Source organism: Nuphar pumila, chromosome 15 (genome assembly GCF_984573655.1).
Source record: "Nuphar pumila chromosome 15, dmNupPumi1.hap1.1, whole genome shotgun sequence".
NCBI lineage: Eukaryota > Viridiplantae > Streptophyta > Magnoliopsida > Nymphaeales > Nymphaeaceae > Nuphar > Nuphar pumila.
Genome location: NC_143263.1, coordinates 75,800,108 through 75,815,705, shown reverse-complemented (window position 1 = coordinate 75,815,705; position 15,598 = coordinate 75,800,108). Strand labels below are relative to the sequence as shown.

Below are 15,598 nucleotides of genomic sequence, written 5' to 3'. Positions count from 1 at the left end.
ATCTCCTTAGATACTGGTGCAAATCGAGTGATCATTAGCTTGTTGGAAAGCTAATATCCTCCTTTTCAAGTTTTCTTATTACTATTTTTCTTGAAGCATCATTGTTAGGATGCTAAAATCCCTGACAAGTTTCAGTCAATTGCATAAGACCAGAGTTTTATCCTGTGCATCACATCACTGCTACTATTCCATGTTTTCATCATATCTTTTTGTTTACTGAACGAAAATTTGCAAATTATAACTTGTTAGAAAATCGACACCTAGAGCTTGAACTTTCATGTTTATGATGTTACCTGAATCAAGTTAGATGTTACTCTAAAATATTCGTCAATCTCTGTTAATCGAAAGATATTTTAGATCTAGACTGTCTGTTATATTCTTGATAGCATCTTCTATTTGCAGTGCATCTTTGTCATCCCTGCTTTGTTTATTGAACTGAAGCACGATCTGAAAAAATAATATTTAGATTGAGAATCCTCATGTTTTGATTTTTTCTCATTCCATTGTTTACTGTGTCAAAAAGTTGATTACTTTTTTTGCATGTTTGATACCTTGTTCATCGGCTCATTTAGCATAGAAAAGAAAATACAATATCATGATCTAGGTATAAGTTTCAACATCTTACTCTAAAAATTACAAACTCGGATTTGTTGGAGAGATAATAAGATTTGGCATAACTTACCTATTTGGAGTTTTTCCAAACTCCATCGGCAAAGGGATCAAAATCTCTCTCCAAGTAGTGAGACTAGTCACCTGCATATTTTGGGTGTTCTGTCCATGCGCTCCATAGAATCTGTTATAACTCTGCCTACACAGATCTGAATCTGGCATTTTTGGATCTGTTGGAAAGGTGTGTGCGTCGCACAACTTTCATGTGTTAGCCACCTCTGTCGAAACAGAGTGCTCAGACTTTGAAATATAGATTATTTGAGTCCTATTCGGACTCAACTACTAAACTTAGATTCCATGCGTGGAGATCCATTTGTGTCTCAGATCGTGGATTGGCTTCCGTGACGAGTCCGCCATCAAATAAAGGATAAAATGGTATCGATATTCTAGAAGGCTTGAAGGATAAGTATGGAGTATCAAAGGGTAAGTATGCAACTCTACAATCTCAGCAAATCAAACTACAAAGGAAGGAAACTCGATGAGGATGAAAAAAACCACCAGTTGTTGTATTGTAAGTGAGTGATCTCACCATGATATGTGAGAAATAGTCTATACAATTGTAAAGAGCCAAGGACGCTAAAATAAGAAAAGCATTATCTCTTCTGCTGAATCACGTAAATAGAGTGTGTTTACTTAAATTTTCTTCTTCTTCTCACTTCCGTTTAGACCTTTCATGAAAATGGGTACAAATTTCAAAAAAAAATCCTGTTAGCTTAGCCTTCACATGAGAATGCTTTCATAGGCAGGGAGGTATGAAAGGATTGGAACAAGAATACTGGTAGGACCAAATTGTGTCTGCACGCCTTATAATTGGATGTTGGTTTTACTAATAATAGGAAAGAAAGGAAAAGAGATGCCAGCTCAGCAATTTTCTCTGAAAATTACATGAAACAAACCGACCCTATTTATTTTGAACTACGCTAGGAATAGTATGGAATGGAAATGAGTGCACAAGAATTAATTTATTGATGATTGATAATAGTATGACAATTTAATGACAGAGTTGCAACAGCAATAAAAGCTTTCACCATTTCTTCTATCTATTTGAACTAGAATGACTACATAAAGACACCATTTGGCAGCCTTCTTGAGGTAGAAAACACTAGCATTTTTCTCCTTTCTTTGTAGGGAATTTTGCTTTTGTGGATGTTGTATCGATGACCTCTAGCAGAAACATGTATCCATGGGTGGCAATGTGTACAATAGTAGCATCAAATAGTCTGCAACTTCAATTTTACTTCTGATGGAATACGTGCAGGATGGTTGTTTCTGTCAATCCAAGCAATTATTGAACTTCCTTCCAAGACTAGCTGAGAATTTAACAAGCAGAAAGTCAGCTGCAGTTTTTTCCATTTTCTTTTATCGAATTGACATGATTTCTTCTTACAGTCAATTGTGACAGTTACCTCTTGATTTGGAAGCTTGAAAATGAAGAAATCGAAAAACAAACGTGTGGTAGAAACTTTTGAAATTTTCAGTCTCAGGACAAACCTATCTCCACGCTGCATCCACAATTACAAAGTGCAAACTTCTTAGCATCATGGAAGAAACCCTCTATCTATCTAGCTTATACAAATTGAAACTTGTAATATATTGTTCATCATACAAAATAAACAAAAATGATATTAACCCCTACTTATTTCATTGAGTGGAAATACTGAAATAGTAGTGGTCCAAATCCCGCTAAAATTCCGTATGATAAAATGGATAATCACCAAAGATGCTACAGTAACTGTGGTGTGATCCAGGAGAACACTTTACAAGTGTGTGCCCCTTTTCATTATGGGGATAGGCGGGAAGCAGAGTGTTCTGCCCCCCTCTCTCTCTTAAAAGGGCGAAGCACTTTATAAGTGTTCGTCCAGAACACTGGACCACGCCTCGGTGCAGCCGCTACCTAGCACCAGCCGATAGGGCTGAATTGTTTGGTGAGCAACTCTGTCTACTTTCTACAGTAATTGAATGGCTAACTACTTACCTGTAAAGGAGTGATAAACTTGAGAGACAGCTTGTGTGTTGCAGCTGCATGGCCTTCAGACTTCAATCCATCGATATCGATACCAACTCTGACAAACACATCTGTATAACCTAAAACACATAGGGAATGTAGTGCACTTTAACTAGTGTGCGCATTCAACCATCAAAGAAAAACAAAAATTTAGAGAAATCAATCTTGATACACATGCATGTTTCACAATTGGCAGGCAATCATATGCCTGCCAATAAGAACTAATTCTCCAATTCTTATTTCCATAAGCAATATGAAATAATTAGAGCTGGTAAAAAATGATAAACAGTATGTTAAAGAAGAATATTGCCAGTGGTGCGCTTGAAAATCAAAATCATGATGCTTGTGTGTAGACACATGTAAACCTATGAATGCCGTCTCAATAAAATCTAATCATGATGATTGGGTTATATTCTTCTTTTGAATCTCATTTTTCTGAAGCCAAATACAGGGTTACATTTTGGTGAATCCATCAGTACTGTAGCTCAAAAATGGTTAAAACCAAACTAGAAACAAAAACAAAACCATTGCAGCCTCACCATGTTCGAGGTAATGGGAATATATGGCATTATTAACAACTCCATATTGGTCCAATTCATAATCACGAACTTGAAGTTCAACATCGTGACAGCCCTGCACACTGAAGAAGTCAAATCCCAAATTAGTACTCTTTGATCCTCCTGTTATTAGGCCTGGCAATGGGTTATAGTTGTAGTGAGAGGGAAGTACCATGATCCATTTTGCACATCTTGGTTTTGGAGGAGGGTGCAAGGATCCTTGTTAAGGAGTAAGCTGCGAGGAGGTGTCAGACTAAGAAGTCTTTGAGATGGCAACTTGGTTGTTGATGGAACCCTAAGCAGAGTGGTTGAGTTTGAGCCTGCAGGCTTTGTGGTAATGGAAGGGTAGAAGGGGCGGAAAGCACCATAGCTGAACTTGGTTATGGCTTCCATCTTCTATCACCAAGTTGGGTTCCTTTGTGTCTAATTGCATCAATTTATATAACCTTATTCACGGGCCTTCCCTTCCAGGCAGCCTCCTTCTCTGCATGTACGATTTTGCCTTTTCCAATTTCTGTTGACTAAACAAGTATCTAACTAACTAGCACGTGGATTTTGTGTGTTAAATTCAAATCCAAGTTTGGATCTCAATGCGATTTTCTGCATGTCTTTTTCCAAGTACTCATAATTATGGTCCTTGCAATTGGGGGTGTCAACCGGTCGGGGACCCAGGTGAAACCAGATTTAAACCAGGAATTTTGGGTATGGTATTGAGTCTGGACCCGAGTCTAATTAGGTCAACTATAAGAAAAACCATACTCGAACCTGATATGAACTACGTGAGGCAGACCCAAACCATACCCAGTAAAACCATATTTTTTATAATTTTTACATTAAAAATTTGCAGGTCTTAATTGAAACTCGGGTTGGGCTGGTATATAATTTCATAAACTATACCCGGGTCCACGTATTACTGGGGATCCAGACCCAGGTTTTATTCAGGTCTTATTATTTATCACAATACCCGGACTACCCTATAAGGTTTGGTTCGAGTCAGGTCTGGGTAAACCCGACCCGTTGACACCCCTACTTGCAAGGTTCATGAGATGTAACCTGACCAGTAGACCAATAAAGCCACGAGAAATTCCAGCTTACTTGCACAGTCACAAACCTGGTTCTCGGGAAAACGTTGACGATAGAAAATATGTAGAGATTTTGAATAAAATGCTTCTTTCATAAGAAGATTACCAAATCTGGATGGTGTCGTTCACCTTTGACCAACGTACGTTCCGTTGGAAGTCAAGTTTGGCGTGACTCTTATGAACGATATTCCTTTAAAACAAGGTCTAAAACTTGAAAATTTTACCTATTGAAACCATATTAAACACTCTTGGTCTCATTAGTTTACTATACAATAATGATAGTGCAAGAATCCCTAGTGCATGATGCGCAATTGCCACCACCATGCAAAAAAAGAAAACACAAACAGACAAACTAAAGGCAAAGAATTATGTAAAAAAAATTATAGGTGCTTGAATGATTGCTAACATGTGTTAAGTTTGTCAATATGGACCAACGGGCGCTCCGCGGGGTTGGTAGGAGCTGTCAGTGGGTATCCTTGTGTGTGTTGGGAACCTTTCTGATAAAAGCTTTCATTTTTGGTATTCCAAAACAATTACCCTAATTTGGTGCAGATGGTAGAGAGAACTATCTCCGGATTCCCAAATCAAATTAAGCGGATGGTGCAAAGTCAAAAATGGTCCCCTTGAATTGCATTGCAGTGTGTTTGGAATGGCTCCCAAAGTGAGAATTCTCATCAGTAAGGTCAGCCTGGGAAGTCATGGTGAAGAAAAACCCATATTTCGATGCAGATGGGTTAATAAGGCCCACCCTCCATCTGCTATCACATCCATCGAGATGGGCAATTGGAGATTGTTTGCTCACCCAAGAAAGACTCCAAAGTAAAGGCTTTCAGTTTCCAAGCTAATTGTGTGATATCAACATCTTTGTTCTGATTTAGATGGAGACCGGTAGGAAACATGTCAAGTAACATCCGGTCTTACTTCAAAAAGAAATTCAAAGATAAAGTGGTGAGACACAAGGCTGGGAAAGAACATTCCAGGTGATTATAATAGATAATATGGAAACTACTGAACCAACAAGTGTTTGAGCAACAAAGGAAGAATCTCAATCAGATAAAAAAGGAAGGCACAGATTCTTCAAGTCCTAGGTAAATCGGAAGAATGGAGCGGATGGTCAGACATTCTCACATTAATAGATCCAGCTGCTAAAGTAGAGATGGGCAGCTGGCTGGCCCTAGGGATTAAAAATTTTAAATTTCTAGAAGGAAGAAGCTCTGTGACAAATATCGCGAGATTTATAAAAATCTCGTAATAATGTCACGAGAAATTGCCTGAAAGTTTAAAACAATAATTTCTCTTGAGATTTTCAAACCGTGACAAATATCGCGATATTTACGTTTTTTAACACATATTTATCATGAAAACACCCCAGATTTTTATTTTTAAATGCAAGATTTATGAAAAAATTCAAAATCTCTTGTGTTCTTTACTACCGATATTTTGCCGTTTTAATCTTTTGTCACTATGGGAAGAAGCCAGGGTCTTGACATTCCTCTAGGTATGCGGAATCTTTTGTCTAGTTGGCAAAGATTTGATGTACAAAAATCTAACTACAGATGAAATCAAATGGCTCGTAATTTATCTAGAATAGAAAAGAGGGAATCCAAAAATCGTGGAAAGATCATTCTCCATATTGGTCCCTCATCACGATTATTGATTCTTAATGAAATCTGGTATTGGTTTGCCTAACCCCAGCTTGCCTTTCAACAACAACAACTACGCCTTCATCCCAAAACAATTGGGGTCGGCGATATGAACCAACAAAGAAAATCATTATGGGTCTTCCACATGAATCCTTCTCCTCCATTCATTTCTATCCAATGCCATGTCCTCAGTGAGGTTCAAAGCCTTCATATCCTTTCCTATCACCTCCATCCATGTCTTCCTAGGCCTACCCCGACCTCTTTTAACTAATATATTTTCCTATTTCTCCATCCTTCTAACTGGAGCATCATTAGGCCTTCGTCGAATATGTCCAAACCGCCGTAAACGATTCTCTCTCATCTTATTTTTAATGGGTTCAACACCTACCTTCTTACGTATCTCCTCGTTCCGAATCTTATCTTTTATTGTATTTCCACACATCCATCTCACCATACGCATCTCAGCTACACTCATTTTTTGAATATGATGTCTCTTGGCAGCCCAACATTCTGTGCCATATAGTAAAGCGGGCCTAATAGTCATCCTATAAAACTTTTCCTTCAACCGCAATGGCATTCTACGATCGCACAACACTCCAGTTGCACTCTTCCATTTCATCCACCCAACCTTTATCCTATGATTTACATCTCCATCAATTTCTCCATACTTTTGAATGATAGATCCCAAATATTTGAAAGAACCATCCACCGGTATTTCTTTCTCACCAAGCTTCACTACACTCCCATCTCTATTTCGTTGCTTACTAAATCGACATTCCGTGTATTCTGTCTTACTCTTACTCAACTTAAAACCTCTTGCTTCCAATGTCTGTCTCCATAATTCTAACTTAGCATTAACCCCAGCTTTCCTTTCAAAAACAAAAAAAAAAAATTCTCCCCTGCACAAGCTGACACCCAACATAGGCCTATGATCCTATCCTCGAAGGTTAATGTCGTCTGCACGAGGTATGAAAGGTAGAGCCAGCATGACCAAGTCTTCTTGCCGGAAGAGGTTTCTTCATGTTATAAATGGAAAAGAGAGAGAGAGAGAGAGAGAGATAATTTAGTAATATTTGATAACTAACAATAATATTTTTTTTCTTAAAAAATATCTTAAAACATGCCTAAAATTTTGGCAATAATCAAAATACACCCAACTTTTTCTAATTACAATAGGCATTTCACTGCAAGTTTTGGTACTAATGTGTTACACATTTGGCTTACCACCATCCAAAAGTGCATGAAGATTTAGGCCAACAAACGCTCTAGTTTTGCCCCATTTGTGTATAGCTTTTTGTTCTAGTTAATTTGTGTTTTTGTTTGAAGTGATCATTTAATATGTCAGAGTTTCAACCCATATTATATTGGAATCAATCTGCATAGGATATGTCTAAATCTGAGTCAGATACGAAATTATTATGATCATGGTTTTCTTCATATCCAATTCAAAATTGGGAAAATAATTGTAAAACCGAGGCTAAAATATTATTCAAAATTAAGCTGAAGTCTTATTAAATTTTGATTTCAATTTATGTAGTTTTATCAATTCGAATTTTGATTAAAAAATTCGAATTTGGATCGGATTTGGATTTGAATTTGAATTCGGATTGAATAAATATGGCTCGAACATTATAACTAGATGTGAGTTTGATTCAAATCTAAATTAAGACTTAATCGAATATTACTTCAAGTTTGAAACCTGATGTACGAAATCAAATAGTCAATACAACCACAGGTCCTACCGACTCGGGTAGGAATCATTTTCGAAATGCATTATTGAGAAAATGATATTTTTAGAAAAGACATTTCATAATAATAATTTAGTTTGACACTGTGTTATAGGGTTCATAGGATTTAACAAAATTTCCAATATGAGAAAGTAACCCCTACACGCCCTAGGTCTCACTGACCCTATAGAGCTCAAATTTTTCAGAAATAAATTCTGAGAAATTTGAATTAAACCTTAAAAGAATAATTGGAATAAGTAATTTAATTATGTGAAGAATTCAAAATTTAATAGTAGAATTTAATTAGGTATTGATTTAACTAAATTTCATTTAGTAGCATTTCATGGGAATTTATAAGTTCATGAAATATTTCAATTGAATTTAAAGTGAATTTAATTTGAATTTCATAGAATGGATTTCAAAAATTAACTAAAACTTATAAAATAGTAGGAGTCCATAGGTGGGCCATCCCATCTTATGTGACATCCAAGTTTAAAGTTTAAAATGATAAAAACAAAAATAAACTTTAAAATAAGGTTAAAATAAAACTTACCAAAAAATAAAAACAAGAGAGAAAAGTCAAAAGTTACCTTACTTAAAATCAAACACCAAAAGGACTAAGACCCTATGACACATAGTTCACCATAAATATCAAGCAATAGTAGCAAGGGTATGTGTATGAACACCGAAGCAAACTTGCAGTTCCCTAAAGGGCATAAACCGAGGACTAGGACCAGATATTTTTTTTCAAAGGTGTACGCGAAGAAAAATCCTACCGTACACGATAATTATTTCAATAAATAACTTGAAAGAGAGAAAATTACGTGCAAACCTACAAAAATTTGGCAGAGGTGGCTCAACGCAACATTTGTCACCCTCATAGGTTGTGGCCAACACTTCCATACGTTCGGTATAGTCACAACCAAGAACATCTTTTGTAGAACTTGTCACTGTGAAACAATCAGGTTTAGGTCAAAAACGGATTGGACCTAGTTTAGGTTCGACTCTGATCGAACTTACCTTAAGTGGTCTAGGCTAGATGAGATGTGTTATACCTAGTCAAGGAAAAGGTAGAGGAGGTCAACAAATCAGGGTAAAGGGGTCTTAACCTAACTAGGTTTATTGTATGTCAAGTCAGTCCAAGCTCACCTCAACTCAGTCTAGGTCTAGTGGGCTTAACCTAGGCTAAGACCAAAACAAATAAAGAGAAAGAAAGACTAACCTAGTAGGTCAAGTGGACTTGACCCAGGTGGGCTTGAGTTAAGCTAGGCAGGTCCAAACTCACTTCAAGTGGGCTTGGTCTAAGCTGGAACCAAGAGAGAAGAGAGGAAAGAAAAGCCAGAGAAAAAATAGAGAGAGAGAGGAGCACAATTTTCTAAGGGGGTTCTCCTCTTGTTTATAAGAAATTAAATGGATCTTGGATTTATGTGTAGACTGGGTTTGATCTAGTTAGTTGATCTGATCCAAGATCCAAACTTAAGACCAAAGCATAGTGACAAATATCATGAAATTTATGAAAATCTCGCGATAATATCGCGAGAAATTGCCTGAAAGTTTAAAACGGCAATTTCTCATGAGATTTTCAAAATATCAAGAGATTTATGAAAAAACATAAATACTGATTTAAATGCAATATTTATGTTTTAAATGACTATTTATCACAAAAAAATCATGTATTTTTATTTTTAAATAATTTTTATTAATATTTTCCTATAAAAAATAATTTTATATTTTTTAATTTATTTTTTTATTGTCGAGATTTTGCCAAAAAAGAATGTGAGATTTATGGAATGTTTTCAATTTCTTGAGAGTTTTTGAAAAATGAGAAATTGTCGATAAAAATGTTTGTCACTATAGACCAAAGTAATATAAAGGCATCCATATCCCTGTAGAGCCCACTTGATATTTTTATAAGATATTTATATAGGGCCTACAAGATATTTTTATGAGATATTTATGTGTCGATTAACAGGCAGTTGAATCCTACCAGGCAGTCTCACTGATCAGATATATGTGAAATCGTGGGCCAATTATATGGACAAAATCTTGCTGGAAATCAGCAAAATTGTGACATCAATTAACAACACCATAAAAATGTAATTCAAGGTGATATTATTATTAGGAACACTGTATATTTGAATTCCTACAATATAATCACTCGGTCCAAACATGGGAATGTGAAAACAAATCCCACATAATTTTTTGGCTTTAAACCACCTCAGGTGGTGTCAAGCTATGGGAGACGAAACAAAAACCCTTGGAAACATGTTCCTAAGAAAATGGATCTCTTGATAGATTAAAAGCTTGCATAGTTGCTAAAGAATACATCCAACGACCAAGAGTTAACTTTATTAAGACATCTTCTCCCATCATCACACAACCACCATAACCATAACATAAAGTTTTTTACTTCACTGACGTGAAATATAGTCATGACAGTATAACCTACTTCGTTACTGGCATGAACATATTTTAGGGCAGTAAATATAATTCGTTACTGGTGCGCCAATAGAAAGGTAATTTCTTGTAGCATTGGCTCATAGGTGAAAATTTTGACAATTGGTTAAGAAAAATACTTTCTCATGTGGTTTTTTAATTGAACCTGTATTAATGGTAACATAGCTTGGATTCCAAGATTCTCAAAGGCATAATTATAGTTATAATTTAAAAAGGGCTTTATAAAGACTTAAGCAGTTGTCTCGAGCATGGTTTGATAGGTTCAACATTTTCTTATTAGCCATGGGATTTTATTGCAGTGATGCAGTTTTTTGTTTTAAATTTGCCAAAAGAATCTAGGTTGTATACTATTGCTTCTCTATGTTGATGACACTATAATTATGGGAAGTAATTACACATTTTTCATTCAGTTTATTTCCAAATTAAATTTCAAATTCACTATGAAGGACTTATGAGATATTCACCACTTTCTTTGAGTGCCAATAAACAACCAATTTTTTTTTTTTCAAGATTTGATGCTGAGTATCATTTTTTCTCATCAATGGCAGCAGAAATCGCATAGCTTAACTTCATTATTGAGGATCTTGGCATTGATATTCCCAAGGTCCAACTATTTTTTATGATAATTCATTTGTTCTTAACATGACAGTTAATATTGTTTTTCATTTGAGATCGATTATCACTTTGTTTGTGAGAATGTGGCTCAACAACTAGTTACATGGTTCATCCCCTTACAATTAAAAGTAGCAGATGTGTTTACCAAGCCAGTAACTAAATCCTTTTCACTCTTCCAAAAAAGCATTTTAAACTCTTAAAAATAAATAAATTCATGCTTCAGAATTCAAGGCCCAAACTTGGATTATGGGAAAGTACTAGTGATACTAGTCCGGACTTCAAATTGATCCAAATACCAACAAATGGAGGATCAAATGGTACCAGTATTCTAGAAGAGTTGAAGGATAAGTATGAAGTATCAAAGGATAAGTCTGCAACTCTCCATTCTCAGTAAATCAAACTACAAGGGAAGGAATCTCGGTGAGGATGAAAACTACCAATTGTTGTATTGTAGCTGAGTGATCTCACTAGGATATGGGGGAAATAGTCTTTACAATTGTAAAGAGCTAATGATTGTATAATAAGAAAAGCATTACCCCTCCTTTCGAACCAAGTAAATAGAGTGTGTTTACTTTCCTTTTCTTCTTCTCACTTTTGTTTAGATCTTTCATGAAAATGGGTATATAGATTTAAAAAAAAAATCCTGCTAGCTCAGCCTTCACATGAGAATGTTGGATATTTTGGACTAGGTCTAACCTTAAGTGACCCTGTTTGACACAAGGCACTAATAAAGGCATTAGTGGGGAGTGGGTTACATTAATGTGAAGAGTTCGCATTCAATATGGCATGTGAAGGGTTCACGTACATGAATGCCATGTATGTAACCCCCCACTCTCCTCCCACTTTAAATTGAGGCATGATTGTGGTGTAGCTTTTATGAAAGCAATTTTTAAAACAAATTTTCAATAAAACTCGCGTGTAAACTATACACCAAATAATAAAAATAAACCAGTTTACACTAGTGGTAAGAACAGGTCGAACTCTAGGAATGAAATGAGGCAATGCATAATTCGCTTGAATTATTCACTTTATTAATATTTTAAAAAATAAAAGAAATGCATTGATTACAAGTTCACAAAATAATAAGTACTAAAATCTAAACTATGTTCTGGGACTCTGATGTTTGTTGAAGAAGCCACTGCATCCAACTTCACTATCTAACCTCCTCCTTATGAATTTGAACCTGCAAAAATAACATAAACTATGCAACTTAACTAATAATGTTAGTGCCTAATTTATTTAACACTAAACAATATTTAAATCAACTAAAGAACATGTTAATAAAATAAATAAACTAATTATCCAACTAACAAAAATAATAAAAATGCAATTATTAAAATATAAATAAATTAAAGCTAACACTACTAAAACTATAACTACTATACACTAATCAATGAACTATTAACCAAACTACAAAGCAAGTAGATCATGAAATTAAATAATTAACTAAGTGAATCCAAACTAATTTACTAAATTTTTACAAAATAACAGAACCTAAAATTAAACCCTAATTCTAATACAAATTTGCTAAATTGCCCTAACTACTATCCGAGCAGGAAATACTGGGGCAGACTTTAGGAAATCGGAGTTTTGAAAAAGTAAATGGAGTCAGATTACTCTGAATTTTTATAGAGACATTCTAATCAGACTCAGGGATGAAACCCAATTTACAAAGTTTAAAAATTCATCTGAAATCCATAAAAAAATGATTTTTCAATTCATGGAAGTGCCCCATGACAACAAAGAATCAAAACAAGAATTTCTACAGAACTAGTTTTCGAAATCAATTTAATTACTTGACCAAATTAGCATGAAAAATTCTAAAATTTGGCTGAGACATAGTAGCCACGCTGATGAAATCAGTATAAAAAATTTCAGGTCAAAACGTGTGGCAAACATTCATGAAATGATAACCCAAATTTTATCAAAAATGTGAATTTTGCAGAAATTCTATTTTGACTTCGCTTGACTGATTAACTAACTAAAAATATAAAAACCAAAGAAGTAATTAGTTAAAAATTAATTACTGTTGCAAAGCATAGAAAAATCATGAATTTAAACCTACTCTAAAGCAGAGAAATAAATAAAATAATTAAGAACTAAAATAATAGCAACTACTTGCTAACTATGCTACCATTACAATAACTAATCTAAGCATTAATGAAAAGTGCTAAATTAATCAATTTACCTAACTAAGCTAAACACATTGACTAAAAAAATTTAAACATGACAGAGCTAACCATAGAAGGAATATAAATGACAAAAATTAGAATCTAACTACAATAATATAATTTGTTAGACTAAATTAACTTGATTAAATACACAATTCACTAATTAAGTTAAGCATAGATTAGCAATATTTATACTAAACGCATAACTAATGTAACTTAAACAACTAAAAGTACACTAACCAAATGTACTTAATGTAAACTATACTAAATTATCTTGAATATAAAGATTGAGTTTAAAGACAGCTACCTTACTTAATTTTAGAATCTAATTTAAAGCTAAATGAACTCCAATTAGGCTAATTAGGGCACAAGGGTTGATTATGAATTTGATTCAAGATTGGATGCTCATGCCCCCCTAGTGGACCCCACTAAGACTTAATACAACCTACTAAAAATAAAAAAATGAATTTGAACTAATAATTAAAAGAGCAATTAAATAAATTTTTAAACTTAAGCCAAGAAACAAGCATGGCAAGGTTGAAAATGTTTCCTGAATGAGTTACCCAAATAGAACTTTCTCTAATTACAAACTAAAGGAATAAAATTTGGAAATTAACCTAAGCATCCCAAATAAGAAAGCAAATAAAACTTCAACAAATAAATCACTCGACTTGCCTAAACTGCCACCCTATATGATTTTTACAAGATCTGGAATTTATGCTAATCAATTCAAATTCAAAATCTAACCTATAGATCAAAGAATGGAAACTAAAGTAATACTTAAGAAAATGCCACTTACTTACTTAAATACACTAGACCATTTTTATGAAACCCTAACTAAAAAATCTAATTACTACTTTAAACCTACCAAAATGAGTACTTGCCAAAAAAAATAAAATATAGAACCAAAATTGGGTAATTAACCTAAGGATTCAAAATGCAAGATTTACCTAGGGCTAAAGGAAACAATTAATTGAACTTACCTAAAATACACTACATGGTTTCTATGACCTAACCCTAATCAAAAGTCAAAGCTTGCTAAAAATGAAATGCAAAGAAAAAAAATTGAAATGCTAACCTAATAGACTAATTGCACTAACATATGTTGACCTCACTCTACTCAATCTAATTGACCTATATGAACCAAATTTGGTCAAATGAAAACTAGTAACACAATTAAAAAAAATATAAGACAAACTATACTACTCGACTAATGATAACTATCAAATATATCCTAATGTACTTACTAGTTAACTATACCTAACTTAAATATTTAACAATAGCAAATACAACTAATTGACCAAATGTTTGTTCCCGTTAAAAATCAGAACAAAAGTTAATAAAATTAAAATTAAAATTAAAATCAATCATTGACTTGACATTAACCTAAAATAATCTAACACCTAACTCTAACACTAACTGAACAACTAATGGTTGGATCTGCTGCAGCTAGATCACGACCAGACCTGTCAAACTCATACAAAAATCAAAATTTAAGTAACTAAAGAAAAAATGAAAAATGAAAAATGAAAATTAAAAATAAAACTATTTACACTATATACACTATTCAACCAATTGGTTTTTAAAAATAGAAATTGGTGGATTTTGATTCAATCGGTTGAGTAGAGGATTCAAGATCGGTTCTTGCTCATGCAAGAACTCGATCAAAACAACATTTTAAACCATAAAAATATGAAGTTTAGACTGACAGAACACTCAAAAGGCTGACCCACAACCAGACCTACAACATGACACAACACACCTGACACTAGAAGACATGGGAAAGAAAGGCTTACCTCTCGGCTCATCCGATGAATTGGGGGAGAACACGAGTGATCAATGGAGATTGAAAACATGCCCTAGACGTCTTGGGAGGTTTGCAACTTATTCCCAGCTGCTGCAACTTTTCAAGAGCCAAATTGCAGAGGGGGAGATCAGTGTTGAAAGCATAGATGGAGGCCCGGTTGAAGAGAGAATATGACTGGGTCTCGGTGTTGGTAGACAACAAGCTGAATCTGAGTTGGAAGCTCTCCGGAGAAATTTGCAACGCCTGCAAAATAAAATACAACATACACAAAAGATAAACACAAAACAAAGTGGAAGAAAGAAAGGGAGAAGGGAAATAAGATGAGAAGAAAAATAAAAAGGGTAAAGGGATGAGAAAGTGGAAGGAGGAGAGAGAAAGGAATAGGGAGGGGCAATTTTCTTAAACTCCAAAAAAAGTTGAACCCTAATTTTTGCAACTATTTAAACCACTAAAATATTTTCTAATTCTAAAAACTACCTAAAAGTAAAATTACTTCTAACTAAATGCTAACATTATTTACTATTTATACTAACTACCTAATTGCTTAGTAAAGAGGGGGTTTTAAGAAAAAGTTTGTGGATTGCACCTTGGATCATGTGGGCGCATGGATATTTTGAGTTAAGGTCCGGTCCATGATCTAATATTTTATCTTTGGATCGGGTCTGGATCCGATTTACCTTGTAGTTTGCTCTAATTACCCTAAAAATGCTCCAATGCCTTTCATTTTACCTCAAATTCCACTGAAATTCGAATTGTGGCTTTTTCGCAGCTAAATACACAAATACATGAGTTTTTATCCTTCAAAATACATAAAAATGCATGAATAATATATGAAAATGATGTGCATTTCATGTATCATCAGATG

At 34.4% G+C, this 15,598-nt stretch overlaps 1 protein-coding gene across 1 annotated transcript; it reads right to left on the bottom strand.

Annotated features, from left to right (window-relative positions):
- Window positions 1–1,777: 1,777 nt before the first annotated feature.
- On the bottom strand, window positions 1,778–3,629 carry LOC149815643 (acyl-acyl carrier protein thioesterase ATL3, chloroplastic-like). The gene is made up of 5 exons (XM_089990164.1): window positions 3,404–3,629; window positions 3,214–3,314; window positions 2,645–2,754; window positions 2,076–2,171; window positions 1,778–1,979 (listed from the first exon to the last, which is right to left on the bottom strand). The coding sequence occupies exons 1-5, from the start codon at window positions 3,622–3,624 to the stop codon at window positions 1,881–1,883; spliced, it is 627 nt and encodes a 208-aa protein (XP_089846290.1). The 5' UTR covers window positions 3,625–3,629; the 3' UTR covers window positions 1,778–1,880.
- Between the last annotated feature and the right edge of the window lie 11,969 nt (window positions 3,630–15,598).